This window comes from Melospiza melodia, chromosome 5 (assembly GCF_035770615.1).
Source record: "Melospiza melodia melodia isolate bMelMel2 chromosome 5, bMelMel2.pri, whole genome shotgun sequence".
NCBI classification, from domain to species: domain Eukaryota; kingdom Metazoa; phylum Chordata; class Aves; order Passeriformes; family Passerellidae; genus Melospiza; species Melospiza melodia.
The window spans coordinates 21,533,770-21,550,645 of NC_086198.1; the positions used below are offsets into that span (position 1 = coordinate 21,533,770).

The window sequence follows — 16,876 nt, forward strand, 5'->3', positions numbered from 1 at the left end:
GATTTAGTGTACTTATATTGTAAAAAAATATTATATACAGCTCTTAATGAGGAAACATTTCTGGAGTGTACAATAATGTGTGTACAATATCATGACAAAGCAACAGTCCATGAGATAAAATACAACAAACATTCTTCTGCAAAAAGAAGGAACACTTTATAACACAGTATTTAAGTCAAAACTCCCTCTTAAAAATATTCATCAGGATCCCCAACTTTTAGCAGAGCATTTGAGTAGAAATCTTTGCAGGTAAGATTAATGGCTTGATTGGCTGAGCTGGCCCAATTAAATTTGAACCCCTGCCTCTGTTAGAAGAGATTATCTGTGTCAGAAGCAGACTAGAAATTCTTCCTAGTCTGAGATGTGGGGTTTTGGTTTGACTGCTTCCTACCAGCCACTCAGGTACATGCATTTAGCTTGGTTTTGTTTTTTTGGTTTTTTTTTCAAAAATTTTATCTTTGTATCTGTTTCCACCTTCTGCCATTTAACTTCTTCCACTAGAATAAAAATCATAGGTTCCACTGTATTCCCTCTTACTCATCCATTTAGTTTCATTTCTTCCTTTTTCATTTCTACTCCCTCTCCCTCCCTTGGTTTGAATAGATGTTAAATGCATTATGCCCACTCCACTGAATTCCAAAGATGCTGAATCAAGCAAGGTTTAGTAGTAGCTAAACAGACACTAGTTCATGTCTTCAATCCGTAAAAAACCAAATCCTACAAGGTACTATGATGCCTTAGTGCTGCTCTTAATATTTTTGTAGTTTCCAAGACAAAGCAGGAATAATAATAAAGTTATAAAATCTTTGTCATAGGCTAAGGACACCATCTACCTAAAGAACACTTTAATCTCAGCAGAGAACTATAAATTTCAGGAGACAGTTAGCAATGATACTGTTTAGTTTTTATCTTATTGGAGGAGGATGTTGTAGCTTTCATCTGCATGTTTCCTCTTCATGGATAACACCATAAATGTCTGTTGCTTGTTTGAATGTTCAAGCTGAGACATTTACATGTCAGGACTAACATGCAGGTCTGTGCCTGCTGGGTCTGAGTATACATCCATGGGTGTGATGCCTAGAGAGGCTGACCTAGAACAGAGGCTGGACAGAGTTAAAGAATAAAGTAGGTGTTTATTAAAAGGCCTTAAAGGATATACCTTGGGCAGTACAAGAGCCCAGCCAGGGCTACACCCAAGATGGACCCAAAATGGTCAAGCAAAATGGACGACCGATCACAAGGTCCCACACTTTTATAAGTTCAGGTCCATTTGCATATTGGGGTTAATTGTCCAATTATAGCTTCAGGTCATGAAGTCCCATCCTCCTTGCTCACTCTCTTCAATTCATTGTTGTTTATGCTTTTTGGACTTGAGGCTTGCAATGGTTGTCCTTGGTTCTCAGGTTGGAAAAGGATTTTTTTGTCTACCTACCCTGTGAGGACAACTTACCAACAATTAACATGGAGTTCAGAGTTACAAACCAAGGCAGCACAGAATCTGAAAAATATGGAAGCTAAAACTTAAGGCACCAGGTGGCCTCCTTCTCCTTCCAAGATCACAGCTGGGAGACATATACCAGGGATCGCTGGAGGCACACCCCAGGAGGATCAAAAGTCCTCCTGGAAGGGAGACTGCTGCTAAGAAGAAAGGGAGATACTAAAGATCAAAGAGGAATAAGAAAGCAGGGAAATGCTATTTGTCAGTGAACGTAATTCTACTAGTTATCAGTTGTTTTAAGGCCACTAATCCAATTAGTAGCACTGCCTACCCCCTTGGTTGTGCTAAGCTCTCTTGATGTGCTTATGCACTGCCTTGTCACAGCTTACATGTAAAGTGTGCTGAATCTGCAGGGATGCTCAAAGCTCTTTTTTATTTATACAAAACAACTGTGGTCAGAATAGGGCCTATAGACAGTTATTGTTTTAAGCTTTAATAGTGTGCAAGCATTCATAATCAGGAAAGCATTGTTTGTTGGCCACATCACATCATTTTACTCTTATTCTGTTCATACAATTTCTCCAAAACAGAGAAAGATTAGTGTGCTGATGTTTAAGAATATGCTCGCTTGAGCATGCTCTGAAATGTGGAGCTTTTTCTCCATGCTCCATTCCACAAAAGGGAACAGAGAAAGCTTAAGATGTTTAGCCAATAGGAAAACATGAAAGTGATTTTAGTTGTTTGTGCCTTAGAATAACTCTGCTATGACAAAAGGTTCTACAACTTAATTTTTTCTATGTTTGGGGCAGGAAGATAAGTATTTTCTTGCTAATGTGGAGGGTTGTGGAAACAAAAGATGAAATGACTTTCTTAATCCTCTGTGTACTAAAGAGGTACAAGGCTTCACTGAAATCAGATGGCACTTAGTGTTCAAGTTAAGCAGACAGCTGCCTACCTGACTCTGAAATGAATAAATAAAAGAGTGTGTACACAGAACTATCAAGAATGTCCAAAAAAAAGAGGTAAATAGATAAAAAATAGGTACATCTTGATTTTTTCTTTTACAAATCAAAGGTTACTAATTAATAATAATAACAACAACACATATTATTAATAATATATTATACACAAGATTAATTAATATTTATTAATACTAATACATATTAATAAATAATAATATCAACAAAGTAATAGCAAGAATAATAAATTTTAAAATTTCAGGGGTTTTTTAGTTGAGCTCTGAATTACAGAAGTACAAAATTCTCATTCTTCGTGATTTTTCTGCTCCAGTAGAGGAACCATTCCATTTTCTGTGGTCACTGAAGATCAGAAAAACAAACATCAAATATAGGAAGCCTAAGTATTAAATAAATTCAACAATATATGGAAGCCACAGCTATGAAGAGCAGAATAAAATTAATTTCCAACTGAAATATAACCTCTGTGTAAAGATATGGTTGTGAGAACTGGAAATCCACCAGAATAATTAAAGAGAGAAAACTAGATACCTGTTATAGCAGGTGCCTACCAAAGTTTTAGGGCATTCAGTGAGAAGTTTCACCACTGCCAAAGAAATGTCGGAAATCTGCTGTGTCTCCAGATATTCAAGATTTTCTTAAGCACTCCAGATGCCAACACATCCTCCTCTGGGATGCCATCAAATAGGAACAAACCCATTTCAGAAAACCCACTGGTGACTCCCAAGAGAAAACCTGAACAAGAAGCGTTAGGTAGGAGGGATAAGCCCATGGTCCCTATAGGCTGGAACAGCAGCAAGTGATGGCAAAAGCTTACTAGAAATTGCTCAGGAAATATGTAACAATGTTATTTTCCCTGATACAACACAGCCAGTATATTCTAATCAAAGCATGGCTCCAGCATATACATTCTGGGGCAAAGCAAAATACTATTATGAAACTATGTGCATTATGGGAAGAAAAATAGCTTCTAAGCCATTAGAAGTAGCCTTTGAATGATGCTGAGATTTCCAGTTTCAAGCATGAATTAAAAATTTTCATTTGTCATGTGATGGTTCCTTGAGTTACCAGGCATCAGCAAAGCTCAACAAGTAGAAAATAAGGCATCTTAGTCAGCCACATCTTTAAGGTAAAGTGCATTATTTCATATATTTCCAATCTTTCTAAATCCTTTTCAAAACTCAGGCCTTGCCCTCTCATGTAAGCTTATCTTTATTGCTGTGATTTTGCTTTAACCATTTTTTCACACAAATATGCAAACTCATATTCTTAATCTTCTAAAAAGTGTATGTAAAAAAATATTTCAAATTCATGTGCCAGCCTTTCCACTTCAGCTACATCAGAGCCAGGTGCTGAAAGCTGGGATTAGTGGGCATTTTCAGCCTCTTACGCTGAGTACAGCAGAGCCAAAAATAACATTCTCAGCAGATTTTTCAGATTTCTCATTTATCCAAACTGGGTTATTTATGTCTGCTGTAACTTCTTGTATCTGAAACACAGCATGTCTGGACTAGCAGTAACTTTTTTTTGTTATTACTGCAATAATTATGTCCCAGAGAGCCTGCAGTTTAAAAGAGGCTCTATTTCCTTTTTGCTTTCCTTCTCTCAGGCAGTCCTTTCTTGTGGACATTTATTTAGAGATCTTAGGATAAACGCACTTTTTTGATAGGCCTAGTATTTATGAAATGACTCTTAAATATAAATTTGTATATGCTGGCTGAATATAATGGCCAGTATTGTTTTCTCCTGTAATTCCTTATATAAGACAATTAACCAATTGTTCCCAATATCCAATAGTAGTACATACCCATATTTTCCTTGGGTGCAAGATACAAAATAAAACAATCATACTTTACTTACTTCATTCCAGAATGTAAGTATATGATCTTTCAAACTGATTTTCTTCAGTGCATGTCTTACTCATACTTTGGAGGAGGTTTGTGCCTTTTTTGGTTGTTATGACCATTCTACACTCCATGTCACTGTAAATAGTCTGCTTCTAGATCAGCAAAATTCTTTCTAGACAATAACACATCAATCCATGTCTGTATAGAACTAATACAGATTATATGGAGCAGACAATGGAGTAACTTGTTTTAATGGATAGTTGTTAAAAGAAAACACATGTAATACATGACTTCCACCTCTTGATTGAATATAAGCCACTAATTCATTTAGTGCATGGCTGGCTCTGGTTTTTTGCTGCTAATAATGCTTATGGATCATGTACCTCAGGCTTTCCTTAAAAATCTGAACTATGGGAAGTTTAGCAGATGGTGAGTGCTTGCAGGGGGACAGAGATCAAATATTTGTGTTTTTCTTTCAGAAGTTAGGTGGACAGAATCTCAGTTTATGCAAATGAGGTAGATCCACAGAGGTGAAAGCAACGCTTACCTTACCTGTGAATCTTGACTTATGTTACTGAAACTTTATGGCTTCAAAGTCCCCAGAAATGCTAGCTAACTTCACTGGGAATGCTGAAGGAACTCCACACAAAATGAGGTATGTCATTATTCTAAAGCATTTCTAATGCATATTTATGTCTCATTCTTCTGTCATTGTTGCCTCTTTCATTCTTTCATCTTCAAAAAACCCCCTCAGTTTTCTCTAGTGCCACAAGCTAGACCATATATGACTGGCCTCAGACAGAAGTGCTGGTGACAGACAAGAACTAAAATATCTGCATAAATAGGAATATATATATTTCAAAACAATGTCTCCTGAGGAAACCATCTGTGCAGGATTTTCAGACCCAGGTCTCAGATGTGAAGAGCTATGCAAGTTTCTCCTAGACAAACTGTTGTTAAAACAATTTGAATTTGGCTTGCCAAATATTTACCAGCAGTTATCACATTCAGCTGAGTATCTGACTCACCCTTCTGTAGTATAGCATATGTGTGTGTGTGTGCACCTTAATTTGACTGCTGTGACAAATGGCAGAATAGCTCCTAAAGTCAGGCAGGAGGTATCGTGTTCCAGGGCATTACACCTGCCTAGGACTATCAACAGATCAGTTTTGGAAATGAGAGTGAAAAACAAAAGAAAACACAGCAGATTACATAGAAAGAAATGAAAAGTTACTAAATTCATCATAACTTTTTTTCTCTTTCTATAGAAAGCAGAGAATTTTAGAAGTAGGTAATGATAGACAGTAGACAGTAGAAAATATGAAAGGTAATGTTTTAGCATAATGAAAACATAAAGATTGTGTGCAAAATAAATGGAACTAAAATTTTCACTGCACTCTTACAGACCAGGGAATCTAACATTCTGCAGCAGCCACAAACCTATGCATGCAGATACCAATAGATAGTGTAAAGGTCACTAAAACATTCATGTGTAAGTGCACTATATAAAACTGAAGTTGTCCTTTACTGAAAATCTCAATTTGTTGTAGTATCATTGGGTTTAACTACTGATTTTGGCTGGCAGTAGATGGGATTGGGTTGCATTAGCATATTAGTAATGTACTAAATTTTATATAAGATAAAATAATATTTTTATCTCCAAGTTTTAAAGCAGTGAATAAAACTTCAACTTCTGTGATTAACAATACTACCATGAACTCCCAACAAAATCACAGTTCTATAAAAATATCTTAAAAAAACTCCTATTCCTTGAATGGCTTATCTCACATTAATATGATGATTTACTGAACTACAAATGTATACTTCATTAATTTAATCATACACATGGAAATATACTAAACAAGAGCAGAATAACTTTGCAAAATATTATTTAAATGATTTCTGCATAGCAATTAACATACTTTTATATAAACAATTTGATTTCTCATTATTATTGAGTAAATTTATACACAGACACAGAGGTACAGTGTGTCTCTCATAACTAGGTATTGTATATATGATAATACAGACTATCATTAAAAATCAATCAGCCAAATCCATATTAAGATGTTAACTGGATGGATGAGAGCTGTGAGAAAGCATTTAGAAAGCTGATTCTGTGTCTATTTGTTGAATCAATCTATTATATGCAATTTACCTCAGTCTCTGAAGTCTTCTGAATGTACTGCTGTTCTCATAAAATTATCTCAAGCCAGAAATCTGTTCCCCAAATCATCAGACAACCTTGATAACTAAAGCCCATTGTCCAGTGAGACTTGGAAAAACTTAGGTATGGAAGTGTCCAGTTCCCTTGAAACAGAATTGATAAACTAGTTCCTAAATTACCAGCAAGCTGCTTGAAAAACCTCTCCTATCTGACCCATCTAATTTTCAGTGCATTATTTCAGTTGCCCTCAATCTTGGGCAAATGCAAATACACGGAGATGTGTATCATAGGGCAGCTCAGCAGGGCTGTATTCATGTCACTGACTTACACACAAGAGCATGGGAAATTATGGAGAGAATAAATTTTCTAGAACTACCCCAAAGAGAGAGGTCAAAATCCTAATAATCTGTTTATCGGATCTGGCAGCTGCAAATCTAGAAGAGAAAAGATTTTGGAAAGAAGAGCAAAACCCTTGACTGAGACAGAAGAGTAATTGCACAAGAGTAAAATTATTTTGCATCTGCCAGACTTGTTCTCTGACACAGCTATGTGACCTTCATAGACAAAACAGCAAACTGTTATTTACACAAGTAAGTTGTCACTTTTCATATGATCTTCTCTTTAGTACTTATTAAGTATTAGGCTTAAAAGCAGTGGAAGTAAATCCAATTGGAGGTTGGATTAAAGTATTGGATATACCTTATAAAAAAATTCAGAACCTTCAAAAAATGATTGATCTAAACCTTAAAGATTTTATTACTTTCTGGCTGATAATCTCCTTCTAAAATATTGAGAATTAAAAATGGACTACTATTAAATGCAGACGCTGTTATAATCCATTTTTGACTTGATCTGGATGGTGCTTATATTCAGTTGCGAAAATCCTCATAAAGTATTTTACACCAACTAATCCAAGAGGCTTTGATTTGTAAAATACCATCATGTGAAAAAAACCAAGACTTATCAATACTTTGTACTTTTGAGTGAATTGATATTTCCAGAGGACCAACTCTTTTTTTTAAATAAAATGTTTTAATTGTGGTTTGTACCTATCCTGAAAAGTTTTTGAACCTGAAATTGTACACATATTTTTCTTCTGCCACAATCTGAAGGGCTAAGAAAGTTAAATTCAGAAAAGTCTTACAAACTGTCATCTTCATTACCTTCCCTTTCTGTCTACTGGGAGTGGGGGCAAGCATTCTAAATATTTTGGTGAAAATGACATCTTGTTCCATTCTGATGTTATTTTTGTTACATACTACATATCAAACTTGGACTGTCTTTGGATATCCAGGCTAGTTCTGCTAATTGAAACTCCATTACAAACAGGAAACTATGCTCTTTCAACCAGAATTAGCAAGCAGCTCCCTTATTCTTTTCCCCATCTTATGAGGCTTATTTCTCCAACTCTGTTATTTTTTTTTCTTGAATGATCAATTTAAAAAGTCAGTGCTCTGCTTAATTGTGGAGAAAGGAATGGACTACAGCTGTTCCAAATATTCAAGTATTTACCTGTCACTGTCTTCATTGCTACCAGAACATTACAGACATATGGGTTAAAAACTCCCAAAACTCCATAGAGACAATCTAGCAGCCTACTGCTTTAGCCAGTCTTTCTGCCACATTTTAATTCCCTGATCTCGTATGATTTAAAATTTGAAAGGCTCATACAACTTACTGTTTTGTGCCAGAGCTTGAAGCAGACAATCCAAGCATCCCTCCAAGCTATCTGCTGTGCTGTCAGTGGATGTTATCTTCAGCTTTTTCAGGGCTTCACTTAAATTATCTGCTTGATAAACACAAAGGAAAAAGAAATCAGTGTCCTCATCAATTTGGTAACAGCACTATAGTCTTGAATGTAAATAGTTAGTGTAAACAGTTCCTGTATCAATGAAGAAGACATGCATGGTCTGTATTCTGAGGATACAAACAGCCAGGAGGCAAAGGTTATAGATGAAACGAAACTTTTCAGATTTATATAGACATTTATCATTTTGCATCTGAGAACAGGATGTCACAGCAGGTGACATGACTTTATGAAATACCACAGAACAGCAATTTATCTATCAGTATTTTCTCAGCCTCGCTGGTACAGAAAACCAGCAGCTGTTTCTTTGCTTCTCCTCTTGTGTGTGGGAATGAAATAGAACAGAAATAAGCATATCTTGATCTTCTTCATCAATAGAGGCAAAGTAATTGAAAATGCCAATTTCTGCATGCTGTGTAGGCTTCCATCTTGACTATTCACAGATGCCTAGTGCTAAGCTTAGTGCCTTTTAAGAAGTATGCCACTTTCCACCACAATGTTACAAGCATCATTGTTTATAGGAATTGTGTTACCTCTTTAAATTCAACTGATCCATAAAAACAGATGGCATCTTCTCGAAATAAGAAAGTTCTATTGTGGATTTCAGATAATTAACTCTTCCCTCTTTAAAAAAACCCACCACGGCCCAAATGCAAATGAGATTACATCATTCTCAAAAGACACCTATTTGCCCAGTAAAGATTGGGTTGTATGACTGTTACCATTTTGAGGATTCTATCCTTTCATGAGCAAGGTTTAAGGCTGCAGCTGCAGCCTGAGCCTCTGGTAAGCCCACTGATGACTAACCTCACTCTGAAGGGACTATTCTTTTCAAAATGAGTGCTGATTGCTGATTCAGTTTCCATGCCAACTCTGACAGCAAGCAGAAAGTGTTACTCAAAACAAATAATGTTGAATAGTGTCTCACTGTCTCTTCGTCCCAGTGGCTGATCAAGAGCCTTGACCCAAGCCCAACCCAGCCACAGGTGCAGTTTTTTTTCAGTGCATCACTGGTATTTTCTGAGCCTGACTAGCAGCCAGTGCTGCTTAGAGCTTCCCACCAGCGTAGGAAGCCTCCTTGACAGGTGAGCTGGCACCTGCTGTGCTCTGCCTCCTCTTCACTTGCCTATGTATGGGATGGTGCAAAGGAAAAGAGTGAAGACACAGCAGGCATCCCATGAAAAGGGTGGAATCTCACTGATGGAGCTGCTTTGATTCTCAGCCAAAGCTGTGGCTTTTGTTCCAATTCCAATTTTTATTTGCATATGCTTTTGTAGTTCAATATTCCATAGAGATAAAGGTGAGATTCTTAACTTTCTAAAGTGCTCAGTCTTTATATATGAAATTGCTTATATGTTTGTAAGATCAGGCAGTTATTTTGTCTATTCATAATGAACACGTTCTTAGCAACACTATAGCCAGGAGTGTCAGTACTCCTTAATGCAACCACACTTGATTGTGGCTCCTCAAGATCTTAAAAACCTTCCTCCCTACCACCTCCTCACTATGCTGAGCTCCCACCTTCTGGAACAAGCTAACTGGGAAAAAAACCCTAAATTTAATTTCCCCTTTTACACACATTACTCTCTAGCAGGCTTACCACAGCACTTTTCTTGAATCACCTTTAGCCAACAGTAAAGTTGAACATGCACTGCAAAGTCTCATTTCTTAAATTCATTATTCAGCATACACAACTAGAATTTGTCAAAAGCCAAAACTTATCAATGACCAGCCCCAGCACTACAATTTTACATTGTGCACTCTACCTCCTGTCATACCTTCTTCACCTGCCTCCTTCTCATATTCTTCTCTTCAGTTTTCTGCTAACATAGCACATAACATAATTCTCTTCCTTCCTTACAGGCATCTCATCTCCTTGGATATTCACACACTTAACTTTGAAGCTATAGCAACATTTACAATAAGAAGACTCGATCTACTATATATATGAAAAGCAAGGGTTCCTATAATCTAAGGAAGAAGAAAATGCAAAGGTAAGAAATTCACTGTCACACCAGATTTTGCAGACTATTGTCAGAGACCACACCCAGATTTTATTTCTCTCTTACAGCCTCTTCTACTTCACTTGCACTCAATAAATCACAAGATCACACTTATTATTTAATTTTTTCTGTGCAGAGATGAGTGTTTTATATAAAATACTTGCTATTTCTTTCACTCCATTCCACATCAGAACCTGCAATAGAGTTAGAAGTCTGCCCAGTCTATTTTCCTACCACTCCCTTCTGCTCAGTGCCATGTAAAGTTTTTCTGGGGAAAGTCCACTATTTTAATACTACACAATTACAGATGATATGCAAAATTATGTACTTTGGGCAAAATTGTTCAATTATGACTACCCAAATATTTCATTCCCTAGGACAAGGAAATCAATTTTTCATGGTACCAAGCATGTGCACATCCCACTAATATATATGGACATTTAACAGCAATTTTAGAAAAACTTCAAGTACCAATGGGCACTTGTGACCATACTGCTTTTAAAATATCTTATGAAGTAATGTTGCACTGCGTGCCAAATTACCCTTCCACTAGGTACACTTGGATGTTGTATTTTTAAAATAATATAATAGGAGAGATTAATTTAGAAACCATATGCATAAAAAATTAATTTAGAAGCCATATGCTTCTAAAAAAATTACAATAATCCTCGACTTTCTAATAAGCCTACAACTCTTAACTTCTTGCAGCTTGACACTTAATCACTCTGTACAAAAGAAGAAAATATAATAGGAGTACTGTAGAGACAACAGATCTCTTGACCCAATGCCACAAGGCCAAAAGCACAGAGGGAAGAAACCATCCTTCAAGAAAGAACTTATTTATTTACTTTGGTTCTTTCTGTCCTAGTCCATCTCCTTTCTAAACTGAATTGATACCTTCAAAGAGAGTTACTTTTGAAACCCAAGAATCTTCAATAGATTCAGAGGTTTTGTTATCTTAGAATTTTTTTTTTTCTTTTGTTGTTCTGAAAAGAACAAACCCTTATAGTCTGAAATTACACTGACAGGGATATTCAGAGAGAAGTGCTGTAGTGTTCCAGAGGGCTCTCACTATATATTCACACAAGGCTTCCCGCCCCTGCTGTTTCACTGTTGCCCAAACCCATTGTTTAGGGAAGAAGCTGCAAATGCTTCTTTTCCGGTACAAAATCCCTGTTGTTTTCTTTGGATCATCTCCTGCTTACTTTTGTGTCCTCCTGTCTTTCTATAGAAGCTGTTTCCATTAGCCTTGCTGCTGCATAGGCTGATCAGACTGTCAGCAATAAAACCCCATCAAATAAAAGCAATATAAAGTATCATTTTGGCTGAGTATCAGAGAAATGTGACTTGGTACATTGTGTCAACATGCAAGCTGTGTGAAGCTCACATTAGGAAGATCTAAGGGTGCAAGGTTAGGATGGCTGAGGTAAGAATTTGCTAGTAATGTTCCCTGTGGCACATCTGATCAACAATGTGGTATCATGTTGTGAATGTGCGTGGCATGAAGTCTGACATTTAATACAAGTATCAACTATTTTGTTGATGATCCTAAGCACAGGGAGTCTCTTATATCTGGCTTACTGTAGTGCTTTCAGAAAATAAGTTCTCTTATCTGGACAAGATAGCTCTGAATCCCACACACCTTAATCCTGTGTATCCTAATGTTACAAACTGATAAGTTAGCAAGTGGAGTCTGCCAAGAGCTGTCAGACCTGTCTGGCCCATTCCATCTATGGTTACATTTTGTTTTCCCCAAAAACTACTCCTGCACAAACACTCATAAAAAATGAGGCAGTTTAAATTCTTTGATTACCCACATTGCTTTTTGGTAGCATAGTATTACTACTATCTCTTGCAACCTTTTGCTATCTCTTGTGCAGGCATTTCTACAGGGAAAATTAGTCAGAAAGTAACATTAGTGAATGTTTTAATATTCCATTTCACTTCACTGTACTCTTTTTTCTAAGAGCTTTTCTGTGACTCACTCCTGTTTGCAGTCACTAACTTGTTTTATACAAAAGAACTGTTCCTTCATCTAGTAAAAATTTGATAGTTCATCAACTTTGTTTAGGGTCAGGGCCTCAGGAGTGCTGGTTAGACTGCAAAAGGTTTGAAAAGGTTCCCAATAGTCTTTCTAGTAATGCAGCTTCTGAGGGTAAGAACCAACTTGCCAATTTTGCTCTGAGTCCATGGCGTCTTCACCCAAATCACAGGAAAAACCCTATTCCAAGAGTGATGTTAATAAAGTATGTAGAATGCCTTAGCTGAGTACTTAGATGATCAGCTTTTGTCTGGACTGTTTGTTTTTCATATATCATATGACATTTTATCCAGTATAGATATTTTCTCTACAAAATAAGGATTTTGAACATATCATTAATATTGACTGTATCTTTTCATTGACACTTCATAGATGTGAATGTGTTGTTATTAAAGAGATTATTGCATTGTACATGCAACTTAACAGATAAGGAATTCAAAATTAATAGATATTGAAATGGGACATACTGAAACATGCTGATCAGATAAAAAACCAAGTTCCAGCAGTTCTGCTATTAGAGGGATGGTGGCTGTATTAACATCAGAGTCTTTTGAGTCTGTTCCACTGCCTCTCAGGAAACAATGAGACATCAAAATTGAGCAGAAGGAATGGTGCCATTTTCTGGGTCTCCTTTTGTTATAATGGCATAAATCTCTTAAAAATGTAAGTACATACATGCACATGGGCTAAACTGCAGAAATGACTTCATTTTATGTACAGACTTGAACTTTAGTACCAGACTTTCAGTCTAAACTAAACCATAGGGGAAATCCAACCCAGGCTCACCACAGGTTTTGATGAAAAGTGTATTCTGATGTGATATTATTTGAGAACCTGACACAAAGATCAGATACATAATCTGTTTGGGTGAGATTTATATATTTGGCCTGAATGACTTCTGGCAGCAGAAATCCCAGCAGCTGGTGAGATCTGTAGCACAATTTTGGTCTTTAATGACCCCAGATGCCACTTTCCCAAAGAAAATGGAAGACTGGTGCAAAATCACGAGAACCTTTTAGCCCCCAGGACATTGAATAAGCTGGCAGAAATGTACAGCATGGGTCCTTTTTGAACCTATATAAACTGAGCCACATCCTTGTAGTAATTTTTCAGAGGATACCTAGTCCCATACAAATGTTCACATCAACAGGCAAAATACTTCAAATACAGATTTTATTGAGGACAGAAGAATCTTTTTCTCACATTCAGCCCATTGCCAAAAAATACTCTATCCTCTTCTGTCTTTGTAGCAGCTGCCCTCAAGCACTCTCAAGTGTACAATATTTTCTGCCAAACCGCCCAAACCCATCATTAGAGACAACTCTCTGCTCCTAGCCCATCCACAAAATTTTTAAATCTGGCTTCTAATCAGGAGGTATCTATATTCTGTCAGAGGGCAGCAGTGAAGAATTAGATTTTTATTAGTAATGCCAGAAGGCCTGTACAGACATACAAGACCAACATCTTAATCAGGAAAGAATTTTTTTTTTTTTTAAACAGAAGCCCTGTTAGTTTCTGTCTTACCATGTTCATTGAGGCAGGTTAATGCTTTTTTCCCAAGAAATTTTCTAGTTCCAGGGATATAATGATGGATCATTAACTGCAGGGCTCCTTCTGCAACCTGTTTTTTACTTAGGTACATTTGCTCTACTTTTCTAGCATAGTAACTAATTTTAATGAGAGTGTCTATTTTTGACAGCAGTTCAGCTGCCTCATTCTTAAACACCTTCTGAATCTTAGATATATGCCATCTGGTCTTAGAGACTTGTTACTCTTTCATTTATCCTCTTGCTTCTGCATCTGTTCTTCTGACATGGGGCTTCATTTTTATTACCTGAAAGTACTGACATGCCATGACTCACTGCTACCTGAGCACTAAGCTACCTAATTAGTTTTTGTAATTATCAGGTCAGCCTATACACACTAACAGCTACTTAGTCAATCTGTATTCAAAATTAGGATAGAAACCTAAAGCAAATAGCATCAACCAGCAGTCAGTACACTTGGAATCTGCTGCCAATGCAAATTTTCTGTTTGCTTTCCTCCCCCCACTCCCGCCCCTTGTAGGACATTTGGTAACTTTGAAAATTATTTCATGTATTGTTTTTACTGTAGCCACAGATAAACCACAGATTCTAATATAAAAAACATTTCCACTGTGCCAAGTGGTAATATGTAGTTGGTTCCTGCACATTAATGATCCTCTATTACTTAAATCATGACTTGCAAAGGCTATAAGAATGACATTTCAGAAGATTTTGCAGAACCTTGGAAATTTTTTTTCCTCTTTCCTAGGAAAACATGGTACAGATTTAGGTATCTTTGTATTTCATAAATAAAGACTGCAGATCTGGAATTATTTTAAGATCTAAAGAAACAGAACAAAATTCAGTGAAATCAACTTAACTCTACTGCCTTGCATAAAGCCTTAAAATATTTTGCTTAAAACCAGTCCTAGAAGAAGAATGAAATAGATTTTTCTCATTTAATAGAAAACTGCTTGATAAAGGGAGTTGTAGTGGATAAATTTTATTTAAAAATCAGCTAATGATAGTAAAAGTAACTATTCCAAATAATTTTGTTCTCACTTTATGGAAAGATCCTTTCTGATACTCTATTACTAGCAGTAGTTGAAAAAACTATCAAGATGACAACCCATTTGTAAAGAATTACAACTTAATTGACAAGATTGCATTTGTATTTGCATATTTTATTTTCATATAGCTTTTTTTCTCCACGTGCCTCATCTTCACTGAGTCATATTATCAAAATGGTTTTAAACACACAAAGTTCCAGAATTAAATCAACCCACATATATTTCACCATGTAAAATATTTTTCATACAATACAGTGCATGCCAAGATGTACACATGAAGAATACTGTTTTATCCAAGGGACACCTCTCTCTTTCAGGACGAATGTTCTGTCAAAGAACAGCTGAATGTCTTTTCATATCCTCCTTCTTGGCAAGCGGTTCTCGTTTTATTTACCAGGTACTACTAAAGGATTTTTTCCTTTCTCACTGGCAATTATAAAGTTACTATCATTACATTATGTCATCATGCTTCAAAGATATGAATGTAATAGCTTTCAGAAGGTATTTATGAAGTATGAGGGAAGCAATGCACTGTGTAAGTGAATGAGAGAACTGCAAATTTAGGGTTAAAAGTATTTATGTGGGAAGTAGGGTTTTCAACATGAGGTTTTCAGGTTCCAGAATTCCTGCACACTCTGGATTCTGCAGGAGTCTTCAGATGCAGGTACAGATGACACCCAGCACTTCTATAAAGCAGAGCACAACACATCCTGAACAGGTATCAAGAGAGTGTCAGGTATCACATGGGGCAGAAGGGGATCCTGCTCTTTGTGGGAACATTCAACTGTAAATACTTCTCCTTAATGCCCACCTCTCCTTAGTTTATGACATGGCTTCAAAGTACTGCAACATAAAAGGCAAGGGAAGGTCTCCTCCACCAGATTATTGCAGATTACTGCCCACCCAATGCACAGAATGAAAAAAAAAAATTAGTGGGGGAAAAACAACAGGACCAAAATAGTACCTTAAATGACTAATGTTACTTCAGACAGTAGTCCAAACATGTTTCTTGCTCATGCAAGAACTCATCAAGCAAATTAAAATGGACAGCCTAAAGCAGACAGTTGGAACAGAATATAGCTCTTCATGAAGAATCAGTAAATGACTGAAACAGGATCTTGGAAAAAAGGGAGTAACCTTAATGCTAATCAAATCTATCATTCCCTACAATGCTGTAGGGAATATACTGCTCCATATAATCATATGGAGCGGTATATAAGAGACAAGCTGCATGTCTGCATGTGTCTATGCACACACACAAGGAGCTAGCAGGGTTTGCATCACTCTACTGGCTCTTTTAAAATTTATTTTAGGTGGTTTATTCTGTTCTTTTGTTTTCTTTCTTTTCCTTTTCTGCTCCTCCAGATGATTTCTGCCTGAAGCACTTTTAATCTAGCAAGCAAGAGTCACTTTGTCAAGTCACGACAGCAAGAACAGGTGCTAGAAAACAGAAGAAAATTAAACTACTGAGACAGTACAGTCTAGAAACAGCACATTTAAAACTAAATGTATCAAGCTTTTTCAGCTTTATTTTTTTTTAGATGATCTTTGCCTACACTACTGTGTCCAACTTTTTCTGACTATACCTGCTCTAAAAGTCTTGGTCCTAATGTGACTCAAGTTAGCTGATTACAAATGCCAGCCTAGACATTACACAAACAAATAAGAGGAAAACACTTTCCTAAAGAGATTTTTAATTTTTTGTTAAATTATTTCCCTTACTATATTAGAACACCAATTTCTTTGTAGTGTAATTTAACGAGGTTGCCAATCCTCTGTACTTTTTCCAAGTTCTATACAAAATATGGCTTATTAACCAACAAAATAACACGTATAGAATGCTACAAGTTAGTCTGAGTGGACTTCTGTAGATGTTGTAATGCAGGACAACAATTTAGACTTCAAATCCTAATCAATTTAACCAGCTTACTCTACTGTTAGCTTTTTAGATAAACAAGTTAAATTACTTTTTCTTACTGAGCCTAAAAACAAACCAATCA

The 16,876-nt window shown here is 36.4% G+C and overlaps 1 protein-coding gene across 3 annotated transcripts in view; it reads right to left on the reverse strand.

The window, feature by feature from the left end:
- The window catches only part of RAP1GDS1 (Rap1 GTPase-GDP dissociation stimulator 1), a 90,675-nt gene that overhangs the window by 50,636 nt on the left and 23,163 nt on the right, over positions 1–16,876 (reverse strand). For 2 of the 3 annotated variants that reach the window (XM_063156580.1, XM_063156577.1), the window contains exon 2: positions 8,108–8,218. In XM_063156580.1, coding sequence (XP_063012650.1) covers positions 8,108–8,218 — 111 coding nt within the window. The remainder of the gene's footprint in view (positions 1–8,107; positions 8,219–16,876) is intronic. The other variant, XM_063156576.1, reaches the window with a different exon arrangement.